Here is a 16225-nt window from a genome sequence, read left to right as displayed (position 1 = left end):
TTTTATACTTTTGTTTGGTTGTAATAATTATTTTCATTTATTTCTAAGGTATCTTCATGTTTTAATGATCTTCTGGTCATTTGTTGCTGGAGTTGTTACCTTCTATTGCTCATTGGGACCAGATTCTCTCTTACCAAATATATTCTTCACAATAAAATACAAACCCAAGGTAAAATTTTTGTGTTCTTATTTTTGAAAGAGTCAGCATGTATTATCTGTGCTGTTTAATATTATTATTGACAGCATGTTAAAGCAGTGATTTAAAAAATCCATCTGCTATTATTTAATAGTGGAAGACATAAGAACATATTCAAAATGAAATTTATGTGTATATTTTTGAAGGCATATAGTTCTACAGGGAGCTATGAAAAGAAAATACAAAATTCTCAAAAAGTTGAGATCCATAATTTTATTTTATTTTTTAATGTTATTTATTTTTGAGAGTGTGAGAGACAGAGTGTGAGCAGGAGAGGGGCAGAGAGAGAGGGAGACACAGAAACCAAAGCAGGCTCCAAGCTCTGAGCTGTCAGCACAGTTCACGAACTGATGAATGTGAGATCATGACCTGAGCTGAAGTTGGACACTTAACCTACTGAGCAACCCAGGTGCCCTGAGATCCATAATTTTAGAGTGTCCTCTAACTGCATATTAACCATGAAGACAATAAATTAAGACAGAGGTTCCCAGATTGGTTGTATAGTAGAATCACCTGAGGAATCTTTAAAATAGAGATTCCTAGGCCTTCCCACCAGATTTTGATGGAATAGTTCTTGGTTAGGACCTCATAATCAGTATTTGTTAAAGGCTTTCCAGGTGATTCTGAGGCACAGACACAATTAGGGAACTCTGGATTAAATGATCTAACCCTGTTAATTTCCTAAATGTCTTTTTGCTCCATAAAAAGAGACAGAAATAATTAGGAAGTTTGCTTAACCAAAATAATTTGTATATCTGAAATTTCATTAGGGTGGTAGTGTACTGAATCTATGTCGAGTAGGCAAAGTCACTAGTGTGTAGATATCTTGAAGTCTTGCTTAATAATTCTTCAAGTTAATTCAGTCCCTCTTTTTAGATTTGTTGGTATTTCTACTAAGAAAAAAACACAGAGGAAAGGGGTGCCTCATATATGAATGATTATTTATTTTGAGAGAAAAAGTCAGCATGTGCACATGTGTGCACGAGTGGGGGAGGGTCAGAAAGGTAATCTCAAGCAGGCTCCCCATGCTCAGTGTGGAGCTAGACACGAGGCTTGATCCCGTGATCATGAGATCATGACCTGAGCCGAAACCAAGAATGGGACACTTAACTGACTGAGCTACCCAAACGCCCCCAGTGATGCCCCATATTTTGTCAGGAACATTACTTCTCTTTCTCCTAATTGAAGTTAAGGTTTTAGAGAAATAAAAAATAGTTTTTCCTTACATTTTTTCAGTAGAGTATCATTTTCAAATATAGATCGATTTTTCTTTTTTTAATAAGTGAACATAACAACTATCCTTAATTTTAAGCTTGGAAATTTGGCTTAGGTATTATAATGCATTTCATCAGGTATTTTTTCTCTTTGATTTGGCAGTTTAATTTAGCCAGCAGTATTTATTACAAGGAATGATTTCAGTGTTACAGCATACAAGTGATAATTTTTTTAAAAATTTGCTGAATTTATACATTGATAAGCTTTTGAAAAGATTATTCTCTTTAGTAAAGATTAAGTGTAAAGTAAAGGCAAATCTCTCTCCTTCCTCATTTCCCTTTTTTAGCAGTTAGGACTTCAAGAATTATTTCCTCAAGGTCGTAGCTGTGCTGTTTGTGGTAAAGTGAAATGTAAACGACATAGGTAAGTTAAACATTTTTTATGTGTTGATCCTTCCAATTACCTTTTGGATTTCAAGCATTTTAATTGTATGATTTTCTTTAGGCCTTCCTTACTACTTGAAAACTACCAGCCATGGCTAGATTTAAAAATTTCTTCCAAGGTTGATGCATCTCTCTCAGAGGTAACAGATTTATTTAATATTGTCAAATATACTCAAGCGGAAAATATTAAATACTATGGAAACTTTAGTCAAGGAACATCTTAATATATGCCACCTAATCAATTGACTAGGTAGTTGGTTATTATGAAATATGCAACTCAAATGGTAAGTTAGAAATGTTTTTGGATCCCATGTCTAATTTAAATGGACATTTTAGTGAAAGAAAGCACTGTTTTACCTAGATATTGCTTAACTTTATAACAATAGTCATCTTTATGGTAAGACAATACTATTTTGTAATTCCAAAAGGAGACATGAGCTATAAGGAGCAAGTCTGTCCTGCTGAATTATGATCCCAGTTTTGACACTGGCTGAAGGGTAGAGCGGAGGACAGGATACTTGTCACAGTTTCCACATAATGTAGGAATAAAATGCTCCCTTTTCTTTGTTGCAGTCACATTTTATATGTACCTTTTGGGTAACATATATATTTTAGTTATTTCTTTTAGAGACTTTTTTTTCCCCATTGATCTGAGAAAACAGTCAAGTCCTTGAAGGCAGAGAGTAGGGTCCCATTTGTTCCCAGCACTAACTGTAGTGCCAGATATTTTGTTGGTAGTTGATAGATATGTACTGAATTAAGTTGAATGCTAATTAGTTGAAGAATAGCATTAGGCTCCTGAATCCTACCTAATTATCTTTTTTTCCAGTTTGTATCCTTTGGCTAAAAGTATGCTGCATAAATGCCAAACTGTTGGCACTTTTCTTTTTCATTTCTTCTGTAAGTCCTTTTTCATCTTCAAGATTCCTTGATTTAGGACTATGCTGTCTAGTATGGTCGCCACTAGCCACATGTGGCTGTTAATAAACAACTTGGAATGTATTAGCCCAAATTGAGATGTGATTTTGAGGATTTAGTAAGAAAAAAGGAAGGTAAAGTATCCTATTATATATTTTATTGATTACATGTTGAAATGATAATATTTTAGATATATATTTGTTTAAATAAAATATATTGTAAAATTAATTTCACCTGTTTCTTTTTACTTTTTAAAAAGTGTAGGTACTAGAAAAAAAATTTTTTTTTTAAATTTTTTTTTCTTAACGTTTATTTATTTTTGAGACAGAGAGAGCATGAACGGGGTGGGTCAGAGAGAGAGGGAGACACAGAATCTGAAACAGGCTCCAGGCTCTGAGCTGTCAGCACAGAGCCCGACGCGGGGCTCGAACCCACGAACTGCGAGATCATGACCTGAGCTGAAGTCGGACGCTTAGCCGACTGAGCCACCCAGGCGCCCCTGAAAATTTAAGACTACATATGTGGCTCACGTTACATTTTTATTGGAGAGTGCTGATTTGATGAGGTCTGCTGAAGATAAGACCTCTAATAAGAGTATTATGTGTCTTTGGCACTTCATTAATTTCTTAAAAAAAAAAAAAAGAAAGAAAGAACTTAAGGGAAGCTCCTGGCTGACTGCCTGGCACTTATTGGTGTTCAGTAAATGTAAGCTCCAACATTTAAAAACATTTTTTGAGATTTTACTATAGGCAGGAACTGGACTTGGCTCTAGGAATAGAAGGAGAAGTAAGATATGGTCACTTTCTTCTAGGAATTTCAATCTAGGAGGGGAGGTAGGCATATAAACAGGTACATACAATATAATGTAAATGCAGGCAATAATGGAAGAAATGTGCGATGTATATTATTAGTACAGAGGAAGAAATGAATAACTGTTGAGAGGGGCAATCAGAAAGTATAACTAGAAGTTATACTTCTATACCTCTATAACTGATAGTGTGTGGAAAAAGGTATTTCATGGTTTAGGAAGAGCTTTTGAAAGGAAAGAGAGGCCTTGAAACAAGGTGTTCAGTAAGCTGGAGGGCAAAATGTGAGGGAGGATGTGGGCAGTGAAGATACTATATTCTAGCAGCTAATATTTATTGGTTATTGCTCTGTATTAGGCATAATACTAACTACTTACATAATTTTCTGAAATCACACAACCTATAAAATAGGTGCTATTATTGATGAATTTACCAGAACTGGGCTTTAGAGGGTTTTAATAATTTTCTCAAGTTCATAGCTGCTTGCTAGCAGAACTCACTCTAAAACCCGAGTCTGGCTTAGTTCTTAACCAGTTTATATTTATTTCTTTATTTTTTAATTTTCTTTTTAATGTTTATTTATTTTTGAGACAATGCGAGAGACAGAGTGCAAGCAGCGGAGGGGCAGACAGAGGAAGACACAGAATCTGAAACAGGCCCCAGGCTCTGAGTTGTCAGCACAGAGCCTGACGTGGGGCTCAAACTCACGAACCATGAGATCATGACCTGAGCTGAAGTAGGACGCTTAACCGACTGAGCCACTCAGGCGCCCCTTAACCAGTTCTTATATGGCCCTTTAGAAATCAGATTATCAAAAGACTAAAAGGACTTTGCTGAAGGAGTGTAATTGATCTTGGAAGCCAGTGATTTTTGAACTGTGTAACTGGAGTTTTCAGATGTGACTCATAGGATGTAGTGGGAGGTGAAAAGAAAGTAATGGTCACAGCTGCTGGCAGACATCTTTCTCCCACCCCTTTAAAATTAGCGCAGCTCCACTTTTCTTACTTTGATATATTGTGGTTTGAGAAATTGAAGGTTTATACGGGGTGGGGGGGGGGGATAATATGTTCAAATATATGTTTTAGGTTACTCTAACAGCTTTGTGGTGGGTAGAAGGGAGCTAGCTTGGAAGGAGACTAGTTTAGAGGCTGTTGCTACAATTTAGGAGTGAGAAAATAAGGACTGATCAATGGAGCTGTAGAAGAGAGCTACTCAGGATGTAAACTCAATAGTAATTAGTGATTGGAATTAGGAAATAAAATAAGACCAGATGTTTAATGGCAGACTTTCTAGTTTCTGTGTCATATCCCTGCTTATATGTATTTTATTTTCCCACTTGATAATGACCAGTGCTTAGGTTTTCTAATTAAAAATCAAATCTTGCCTTAATATTTAGAGAATCTGTAACCTTTCTTATTGCTGCCAGAGAAGGAATATAGGCATATAGTCAGATTAGATATATTGTTTCATTCTCTCCTTACTGCTTTTAAAAGTTACTGCCCACTGTTGCAAGTCTTTATTTTTTTTTATTATTTTTTAAAACTTTTGGTTCTACATTTGCAATAGACACATTTTTTTTTTTAATGTTTATTAGAGAGAGAGAGCATGAGCAGGGGAGGGTCAGGTGGTGGGGGGGACATAGAATCTGGAGCAGGCTCTGTGCTACTAGCAGTGAGCCCAATGTGGGGCTTAAACTTAGGAACCATATGATCATGACCTGAGCTGAAGTTGGATGCTCAACTGACTGAGCCACCCAGTCACCCTGTTGCAGGTCTTTTTAAAAATTAACATACTGCTACACCCAGACACAAGAAATGGAAAGTTTTTTTTGTTTTTGTTTTAATGTTTATTTATTTTGGGAGAGAGAGAGGGAGAGAGCGAGCAGGGAAGGGGCGGAGAGAGAGAATCCCAAGCATGTTCCACACTGTCAGCCCAGACAGCCCAATGCAGGGCTCAAACTCCCAAACTGTGAGATCATGACCTGAGTTGAAATCAAAAAGATGCTCAACCAGCTGAGCCACCCAAGTGCTCCAAGAAATGTAAAGTTTAACACCTAGGGTTTCTTTAGTTTTGTTACTTTTTACTTATAATTTATATACTGATTATAAATTTACAGCCTAAAATTTTCACAAAGTAAACATATCCATATAACTTAGCACCCAGATCAAGAAACAAAGCATTATTAGCACCCCAGAAGTCCCCCTCATTGTTTCTTTAGTCACGATTCTCCCTTCTGAAGTAATCACTTATACCTAAATTTGACCCCTTATAAAAGTAATCACTGATTCCTAAATTTGACCCCTTATGTAAGTCTTAGCTACTTGTTTCTTCATTTTATTCAAGGAATACTGATTTATAGAGAAAGTTAGGAATCTAAAAGGCTAACTTATATTTTTCTTCTTTCCATAGAACTTGTAGTTCAGTGACTCTTCAGAGAAGTCAGGAAAAATTTAAGTGTTTTTTTTTTTTTTTTTTATTTAATTGTAGGAATATTTAGAAATGTGTATATATCATTCTAATAGCAATTTTTCTTTTTATGGAGTTTTACGGCTTTCACATATGTTCTTTTTTTTAATGTTTATTTATTTTTGAGAGATAGGGCATGTTTGCATACAAGCAGGAAAGGGGCAGAGAGAGAGGGGGAGAGAGAGAGAATTCCAAGCAGGCTCCTCGCTGTCAGCGCGGAGCCCACCATGGGGCTTGGACTCAGAAACCGTGAGATCATGACCTGAGCTGAAATCAAGAGTTGGACACTTAACCAACTGAGCCACCCAGGCGCCCCTCATATTTTGTTTTTGATCATCACAACAACCATGTAAGGTTGACATACACACTTTGTCATGTGAAAGTATGATATTAGATGTCAATATTTGGGATAATAAAATTGGTTCTTGGCAATATATATTATTTAGTAGTATGGTTTATTTTCCTAGAATTAGTTAATTAATTTGATTTTTCTTTAAAAAATAATTTTTATACAGGTTCTTGAATTAGTGTTGGAAAACTTTGTTTATCCGTGGTACAGGTATGTTCTTTCTATAATACCTTTTTTCTTTACTGAATACAATGAAGTGTGCTAATGAAATGTTTTCAATGTAGGCCAGGATTTCCCAACTTTGTCACTATTGACATTTTAGGCCAAGTAATTCTTCTTTTGGAGGGGCTGTCCTATGTATTATAGGATGTTTAGCAGAACTCCTGTCCTTTTTCCATTAGCTACCAGTAATACCCCCTCATCCTCTTATTTGTGATCATCAAAAATGTCTTCAGAGATTGCCAGATATTACCTGGGAGGCATAATTGGCCCTAGATAAGAACCATAGACATAGGCAATCAATTAACAGTTTAGTGACAGCAAAGAAGAAAAACCTAGGCTGCTTTTTGAAGGAAAATCAACTTAGAGAATTTCTTATCACTCCTGAATGTAACTTAATATTTTGTATGCGCTTTTTACATTTGAAATAATTGTACATTTAGAGGCAAATTTATATTCAGATGTTTCATTAAATTGAAATATAATTTTAATAGTATTTTCCTAGAATATTAATGTTTTTTTCCAAAGTAACTGTTTTTAGTATCTGCTATGGATGTACAAGCACCCTCTGCCTTGGAAGGATATAGAAAATACTCTAGATCTAAAAAATTAATCTAGTTTGAGAATCAGAAATTCAAATTATATACTTAATAAATGTTTCCTTACAAAAACATCGTGTATTTAGTTACATATTTGAACACTTACACCTATATGACTTACAGGTGTAATATTCAATGACATCTGTCTTAATTTTATATATTTTGAATTTTCTAATTAAAAGCTGCTAGTAGGTGAGATGCTCTATATGTATTAAACTTAATATCCAATTTATATGCCATATTTTCCTGAAAAGCTATGTAAATTAATATTTTTATGTTGGATTCTGTCTTAAATATGGGGCATTTGCCATTTAAGTAAAGTTGATGATAAGTCTTTTTGTATAATGAATCCTGTTGTGAATATTCCCCTCACTCCTGCCCGTGTTATGACTCTTCATTAAAGCTGGCTGTATTTCTAAATATTAAAGTATGTATTTTCTCTTCAGTGTAGTTATTGATACTGAAATAGCCACTTTCTTGGGATTAATAGTAGGAAGCGTGGTTAATACAATTATCTTCTTTATTCTGCCAAGGGACTAAATAGCACCATCTCCAAGTTCAGGATATCACCATTATACATACCTTTCTCGCTTGCTTTGATTAGAGAAGTGACCTAATTCTTCTAGGGACCTCAAGACTTCAGGAAAATGAAAAGTAGCTTCTCAGAAGAAAGTTGTCAAAATTTCCATTTAAAAATGTTTGAGTTTCACTTTATTTTCTTTTTCAAATAGAATTATTATTTTTTACCCTTTACAATCAGTTTATAATATTAATCTATAAATATTTTAAACTAAATTAAAATTTTGTATTAATTTAATTCTGTTGCTCCTCTCATATTATTCTTTGTTTTGTTTCTTAGAAATTTCTTTAATGATGTTTAGAAAATGATTGTAGTATTGTAAAAATATAACTTTGTATATGTGGTTGTCTACAGGGAAATATATACTACAGTTTACTTAGTAATGATTATGTCTTGGTACTAGAATTATGGGAGATGTTTATTTTTTCATTGTACATTTTTATCTTTTATTCTGTAATGTAATGCATTGTTTAAAAAGCAAAGGAAAATAGCATAATTAAAAGGAAAAAAAGAGGAAGTTCTGAACTTTCCCAGGTTTGTGGAAGGAGTAATGGTGTATTTCTCTGAGCTCTTAAATGCTTGCTTTTCTCCTTAATTGAAGGGATGTAACAGATGATGAGTCCTTTGTTGATGAACTGAGAATTACATTACGGTTTTTTGCATCTGTCTTAATTCGAAGGATTCACAAGGTATATATTTATAATGAGAAATTTGGGAATTTGGGGTTTTATTATTCCTAAAAAGGTGTTTTTTTTTTTTTTTTAATCTTAGTTTTACTTTATCCTATACTATAAGTATTTTTTTCTTCACTTTAATTTTTTTAGATTAAAAGGTAAATGGGTCATTTTTGATTTATTGATAAGTTTTACTTTCTTTAATGCTTATGCACCTTGGTTTGTAGTAATTAGAAATAAAAAGACAACTAAAGACAACTGTAGGAAAAAAAAAGTCTCGTTCTAGTTAGATGAATTTATTGAGTAAATGGCGATGATTATGATCTACTTTTTAAAAAAATGTTTCAAGTCATATGTTTGGGTCTTTGTATGTAGTTACAGTATGTTGGCTATAGACACACATGCTTGCATACTGCCTTGTCAGTTTGATAGAATTGAGCACATTGACAATAAACTGGTATATATCATCTCTCTACAATTACTAAATAAAGGTAAATCTTGTTAAATGTTTCTATACTTTTTTGAGAAATTAACAAAATAGTCAATCACTGTAGAAAAGATATGCAAAAATATGAATAAGCAGTTCACAAAAGAAAAATAAAAATGGCCAATGAACACTTGAGACTATGTTGTCTCACATCAAATAAATACAGTTTTTTGATGAGATGCTCTTCTGTTGCCTATCAGATTGGGAAAGAATGATAATGTCTAGTAATGGTCATTGTGGGGAAACAGGCAGAACAAGTACAAATCCAAATTGGTATAACTCATATACTGGAGGACAGTTTGGGAATCTTTACCAAAAGATTTAAAAATGTCTATACTTCCAAATAATTATATTTTTGATAATATATTTTAAATAAATAATCATGAGATGTATGTAAAAATGAATGCTCGAAGATTCATTGTAGTATATAATTTAAGAAAAGGAAAACTGAAAAGAAAATCTGATGTCTAATGATAAAATTGTTGATTAAAATATAGAACATGCCAATTATAGAATCCTGTACAGCCATGAAAAATCGTTTTGTAGAATAGTACTTATTTACATGAGAAATTATTTTCCTTATATAATCAAGTGGAAGAGGCTGGAAAATAATATATGTGGTATTTTTCCACATTGAAAACAAAGTTTACATATTAAAGCTTGTTAATATGTGTATTAAGTACATATATATCCTTATTGTTAACTCTTACCAACATGATGGGTTGATGCTGATTTTTGGTTCTTTCCATGCACTTCTTTCAGTTCATCTTTATTTTTCTTCATATTGAGCTTTTACCATTTTATAAGTAGAAAAAAGTTGATAAATATTAATCACATTGTCTACTTTTTAATTAAATTTTTTTAATGTTTATTTTTGAGAGAGAGAGAGAGAGAAAGAGAGAGAAAATGTGAGTGGGGGAGGGGCAGAGGGAGGGAGACACAGAATCCATAGCAGGATCCAGGCTCTGAGCTGTCAGCACAGAGCTTGATGTAGTACTCGATCTCATGGACCGCAAGATCATGACCTGAGCCGAAGTCAGACACTTAACTGACTGAGCCACCCAGACGCCCCTTAATCGTATTGTTGAAAAAATTCTAAGGCACATATATAGAGTTTAATTGGAATAAAAGATTTAGTAAGAAATATCAATTGGTTGATAGTAAGTCACTTAAATTACAACTTAGAGTAAGTCAAATAAAATCAATTGATCAAAAAGCTGATTCATTACAATAAATTTATAAGTATTAATTTAGAAGAATAGCTCTGCTGTGTTAGGCTTTGAGAAAGCCTAGTGATTTTATTTTATTTATTTTTTTTTTTTATTAAAAAAAAAATTTTTTTTTTTAACGTTTATTTATTTTTGAGACAGAGAGAGACAGAGCCATGAACAGGGGAGGGTCAGAGAGAGGGAGACACAGAATCTGAAACAGGCTCCAGGCTCTGAGCTGTTAGCACAGAGCCCAACGAGGGGCTCGAACTCACGGACCGTGAGATCATGACCTGAGCCGAAGTCGGACGCTTAACCGACCGAGCCACCCAGGCGCCCCAAGCCCAGTGATTTTAAAATCATAGTACCTCATACTTGGATTGCTTTATGTGTACTTTTTGGTAACAACTTTATTGAGGTCTACTTTGTATACCAGACAACTCACTCATTTAAATGTTCAGTGTTTTTTCAGATATTCCTGGAGTTATGCACCATCACAACAATTTTATACCATTTCTATCACCCAAAAGAGACCTCATTCTTTAGCCATTAATCCTTGTTCTTTCATCCTCTTAGCTCTAGCCAACAACCAATCTACTTTCTGGCTCTATAGATTTGTTAATTCTGGATATTTCATATAAATGGAATCATGTAATATGTGGCATGTTGTGACTGGTTACTTTCACTTGGCATAAAGTTTTCAAAGTTCATTCATGTTATAGTTGTAGCATGTATCAGGACTTCTTTATTAGGTCTGAATAATATTTCATTGTGTAGATATGCCACATTTTGTTTATCCATCCATCAGTTGATGGACATTTGGATTATTTCCACTTTTTGGCTATTTTGGATAATGCCATATAGCATTGTGTACAAGTGTTTTTAATGGTTTTGGGGATATATATTTTAATTTCTTTAGGGGGTAAACTTAGGAATATAATTGTTGGGTAAAACGAGTAACTCTCTGTTTAATTTTTTGAGGAACTACCAGACTCTTTTCCAAAGTGGCTATACCATTTTACATTCCCACCAGTAGTATATGAGGGTTCTGATTTCTCTACATCCTTGCCAGAACTAGTTATTATCTCATTTTTGGATTCTAACCATGCCTAATGGATATGAAGTAGTAACATTGTGGCTTTGATTTACATTTCCCTGATGACTTGTGGCATTGAGCGTCTTTTCATATGCTTATTGGCCATTTGTATATCTTTTTTTCAAAAATGTCTATCCAGATTCTTTGCCATTTTTTAACCGGGTTGTCTATTCATTATTGAGTTATACGAATTCATATATATGATTTGCAAATATTTTCTTTTGTTTTTTGGATTGTTAACGCTATCTATCCTTTTCATTTTTTTTTAAATGTTTATTTTTGAAGGGGGTGGGCAGAGAGAGAAAGGGAGAAAATCCCAAGCAGGCTCCACCCTCAGCACGGAGCCCGACATGGGGCTTGATTTCACCACCATGAGATCATGACCTGAGCCCGACATGAAAAGTCAGATGCTTAGTCAGTCAGATGCGACTGAGCCACCCAGGCACCCCATCCTTTCTTTTCATTTTATCTGCATCATTATCCGGGGAGATAAGTGGGTCATTATCATACCCATTATATAGAAACTAACTTTGATGAAGTGTCAGAGGTAGCTAATGGGTCAAGGATTATGCCTGGGTCAACTTATTCCTAGTACAGTGTTCTGTCCTTGATACCATTGCTTAAATAATGTAAACTGGCAGTTTGGGGGTAATGAAAACAAAGAATCATTTAAGGGTACACAATAGTGGTGTATTTTTTTTTAAATTAAAGTTTAGTGACGAACCCATTATTTTACCATTTTGATTGTGACCTCAAGTCTTTAAAAATGGAACTTACAAATGAAAATTTTCATGAGTATTCTTAGAAGATTTTATATAATATTTGAAAACATACATCCTGTTTGATAAATATTATAGCAATTTATAATCACTGAGGGCAAGAAATGAGGGAGAAATGAAGAGTCGTGTTATTTTGCGACAAGAAAAACTACTAACAAAAATATCCCTTCTTATTGAATATGTTTTATCTTATACAGCCAAAAGATATCTGTTAACTGCTCTGGGTTTTACTGGTAGATCACTAAAAATTGGGGGTTTATGATCCATTACAGTTATTAGATTTATTAGCCTGGGATTTTTCCCCCCTTCCTTAATGTAGAATTTAAAAAGAAGAGTTAACACAAAACTTTACTATGATGCAATATTTTCATGCCTTTGATAAAGGGAAAAATATAATGTGTTGAGTATTGTGGTAGAGGATAAACCTGTTGAAGTCAATAAACATGTTTTTGGTGATTCATTTTATTTGCAATTCAGTCTTATTTTTTTATCTCTTTTCTGTGTGTGCATATAAGCCCTCAACTTTTCATCGCTAACCTGCAATAATCACAGTTTCCAGCCTTTAAGCTGAAAAATATCTGTGGGGAATGATGAAATTTAGTGTTATTCCAAAATAGAATGCTTCCATATAGCCTAAAACCAGGATTTATCTTGTAAGCTGAATGGAAAACTTCATTTTTAAGTAACCTTAATAAACAGAAATTTATGGTCTCAAAGGGATAATGTTACTTGAGATTTTTCTTTGTGTTTAAAAGAAACACATGAAAGAAATAAGAATAAAGATATATTTTGTGAAAAATATAGTTTATAGTGTATGCATGTTAATATACATTTTCTTTAAACATTTTTTTTAATATTTATTTATTTTTGGGAGACAGACAGAGTGCAAGGAGGGGAGGGGCAGAGAGACAGGGAGACTCAGAATGTGAAGCAGGCTCCAGGCTCCAAGCTGTCAGCACAGAGCCTGACGCGGGGCTTGAACCCACAAAGCGTGAGATCATGACCTGGGCCGAAGTCAGACGCCTAACTGACTGAGCCACCCAGGCACCCTTAATACACATTTTCTTTACCATGGTAGAAAACTGTCTAAAGTTACAGTTAGTATGATCCAAGAAAATTATTTTTGAAAGATTTCTAAATAATACCTCTAACTTTTAAGATCATGTGTTCCAGCATCTTAAATATAATATTCCTGCCATTGTAACTCACTGGTAATTATTTTATTTTAATGTTATTTTATTTATTTTAATTGTTATTTTATTTTAATGTCATTTTATTTTTAATGTTAAAAAGTATTATTTTAATGTTAAATTTTTCCAGGTGGATATTCCATCTATTATAACCAAGAAACTGTTAAAAGCAGCAATGAAGCATATAGAAGTGATAGTTAAAGCCAGTCAGAAAGGTAATATAGTTTTCTACTACAAAGTTTGAGTGATTTTTATATACCAGCTTTCACCTTAAATACCTAAGTATGAATACTGATGCATTAACTGATATTCACAAATGCTGTGAAAGTATTCCTTTAAACTGAAATCTTTTTCAGTATTTTGTTTTATAATGTAAGTGATTGCAAAAACGCAGTAATCTGTGAAAATTAAAATACAGTTAACTTTTGGATACATTGTTGATGACTTTCATCTTTCTTTTGAATAATAGTCTTGCCTTCATTACTTCCTCTGAGGTACCTCACATAATCTCTTCCCCCTTTCTTTTTTTCTTAATGATTTCAACAGTTTTGACCTATTCCAGCCCATTGTATATATCACTACCATTTAATTTCATAGTACTACAATTATCATGTTCTCTCTCTACTAAAATTAGTGACTCTGCTATAGAGACTAAATTGTATACTTAAATACTTTCTTGTCTAGTCAGATATTTTAATCTACTTTTGTCTTTAACTGTGTATTATGCTTTGGTTAGGATCACCTATTTGCATTTTTTTGTGTATGTCCTGGCCTCTTTATACTGTCATGATTTGCACATAGTAAATGTTTTCTGATTAATGAGTGAAATCTTCATTTGGGACTTTTCTTGCTCTTAGATCAAACTGGAATTTTTCTTTAACAAAATCACTTCTGTGTTCTAGGGTTGATTCTTTACAAAACTGATTTTCCTTGTGTTTGCATTTGGTATTCTTTGTCAGTGCTTTCCTAATGCTTTTGGTATTCTTTATCGATACTACATACTACTCCATGTAGGTAACCATGTGGAAGAGGTTTCATTGTCATATTTTCTGGTAATTACTATATATTATATTCCCCTTCTGGAAATTCCCAGTAAATACTAGCATACCAAAATTTCTGAGTAGTCCTACAGCAAAGAAATAGCTTTAACTACTTAGTTTTTAACTTACCACATCCCAAATTCATCTGAACACAGAACCAATTTTCTGTCTCTCATAATATCAGTTATATAATCAGTTTGTTTGGGGAAATTATGTTCTCAGCAGGGTTGAAGTAAAATTTAATCGAATCATTAGTTTGTTTTTTGCTGAGTAATTCCTCAGGTATGAGAAGCGTTTTAAATTCTATATTTGAATTTGTTTTCTGTGTTCATCTTATATCATAAGAACTAAAATAGTTTTACCTTCAACATGTTCAAAAAGTAGAAGAGTTTGAATATGTGTAATTTAATTGAATAAAAAAATTAACTTAAAAATCATCGTCCTGTCACTGGCAAAAACAAGTTGATTGTCTTTAGCCATAAACTGTCAGGAAAAAGCATAGGAGAAGTGTTTTTTTTACTAGTAAATTTCTTTATTATTTTTTTAAACATTTTATTTTTAAGTAATCTCTATACCCATTGTGGGGCTCGAACTCACAACCCAGAGATCAAAAGTCACATGATCCACCAACTGAGCCAGCCAGGTGCCCCAGTAAATTTTAGTTTTTAGAGCAGTTTAAAGTTTACAGAAAATTGAGCAGAAAGTATAGAGAGTGCCCATCTCTCTCTCTTTTCCTCTATTAACGTCTTGTATTGGTACATTTGTTACTATTGATATACCAATATTGATACATTATTATTAAAGTCCATAGTTTTCATTAGGGTTTACCCTTTGTGTTGTACATTCTGTAGGTTTTGACTAGTTTCACCTATCATCTCTCCCTCTTTCCTTCACGAACCTTTGGCAACCCTTGATCTTTTTACTGTCCATACAGTTTGCCTTTTCCAGAATGTGATATACTTGGAATCATAATGTGGCCTTTTCAGACTAGCTTCTTTTATTTAAAAATAATGTATTTATGGCTCCTCCATGTGTTTTCATGGCTTGATAGCTTATTTCTTTTTTTGTTTTTTTTAAATTTTTTTTAACATTTATTTATTTTTGAGAGACAGAGAGATACAGAATGTGAGTGGAGGAGGGGCAGAGAGGGAGACACAGAATCTGAAGTAAGCTCCAGGCTCTGAGCTGTCTGTCAGCACAGAGCCCAAAGTGGGGCTCAAACCCATGAACCATGAGATCATGACCTGAGCCAAAGTCGATGTTCAACCAACTGAGCCACCCAGGTTGCCCCTGAATAGCTCTTTTCTTTTTATTGCTCAGGTATATTCCAGTGTATGGATGTACCACAGTTTATTTATCCATTCACCTATTGAAGGATATCTTGCTTGCTTCCAAGTTTGGGCAGTTATGAATAAAGCTGCTGCAAACATTTGTTTGCAGGTTTTTATGTGAGAAAGGTATTTTTAATATAGTCTTTGTTCTATTTTTTCATTAAAAAATTTTTTTCATGTCTATTTATCTTAGAGAGAGAGGCAGAGTGTGAGTGGGTGAGGGGCAGAGAGAGAGAGAGGGAAACACGGAACTTAAAGCAGGCTCCAGGCTCTGAGCTGTCAGCGCAGAGCCCGACATGGGGCTCAAACCCACGAGTTGTAAGATCATGACCTGAGCTGAAGTCAGACGCCCAACCAACTGAGCTACCCAGGCACCCTTTTTTTTCTTTTTTCATTTAAAAAAAAATTTTTTTTTTTTTTTTAAATTATAGTCTTTGTTTTAAAGACAAACACTTTGAACCCAGGCTTTGAGTAAATGGATGCATCTTTTTTTTTTTTTAACTTTATTTTTTATTTTTTAAAATTTACATCCAAATTAGCATATAGTGAAGCAGTGATTTCAAGAGTAGATTCCTTAATGCCCCTTACCCATTTAGCCCATCCCCCCTCCCACCCCCTCCAGCAACCCT

General features: G+C 33.8%; 1 protein-coding gene across 6 annotated transcripts in view; it reads left to right on the top strand.

Annotated features, from left to right (window-relative positions):
- The window catches only part of SNX14 (sorting nexin 14), an 85096-nt gene that overhangs the window by 18969 nt on the left and 49902 nt on the right, over positions 1 to 16225 (top strand). For 3 of the 6 annotated variants that reach the window (XM_078447122.2, XM_060616097.2, XM_060616095.2), the window contains exons 2-7: positions 49 to 169; positions 1758 to 1834; positions 1916 to 1994; positions 6560 to 6603; positions 8393 to 8480; positions 13356 to 13440. In XM_078447122.2, the coding sequence (XP_078303248.1) occupies positions 49 to 169; positions 1758 to 1834; positions 1916 to 1994; positions 6560 to 6603; positions 8393 to 8480; positions 13356 to 13440 (494 nt within the window). Of the gene's footprint in view, positions 1 to 48; positions 170 to 1757; positions 1835 to 1915; positions 1995 to 6559; positions 6604 to 8392; positions 8481 to 13355; positions 13441 to 16225 lie in introns of those variants that run through there. The other 3 variants (XM_060616098.2, XM_060616096.2, XM_060616099.3) reach the window with 2 other exon arrangements.

This window comes from Panthera onca, chromosome B2 (genome assembly GCF_046562875.1).
Source record: "Panthera onca isolate mPanOnc1 chromosome B2, mPanOnc1 haplotype 2, whole genome shotgun sequence".
Classification (NCBI taxonomy): Eukaryota; Metazoa; Chordata; class Mammalia; order Carnivora; family Felidae; genus Panthera; species Panthera onca.
The sequence above is the reverse complement of the archived record's forward strand: the minus strand, read 5'-3'. Positions and strand labels throughout refer to the sequence as shown.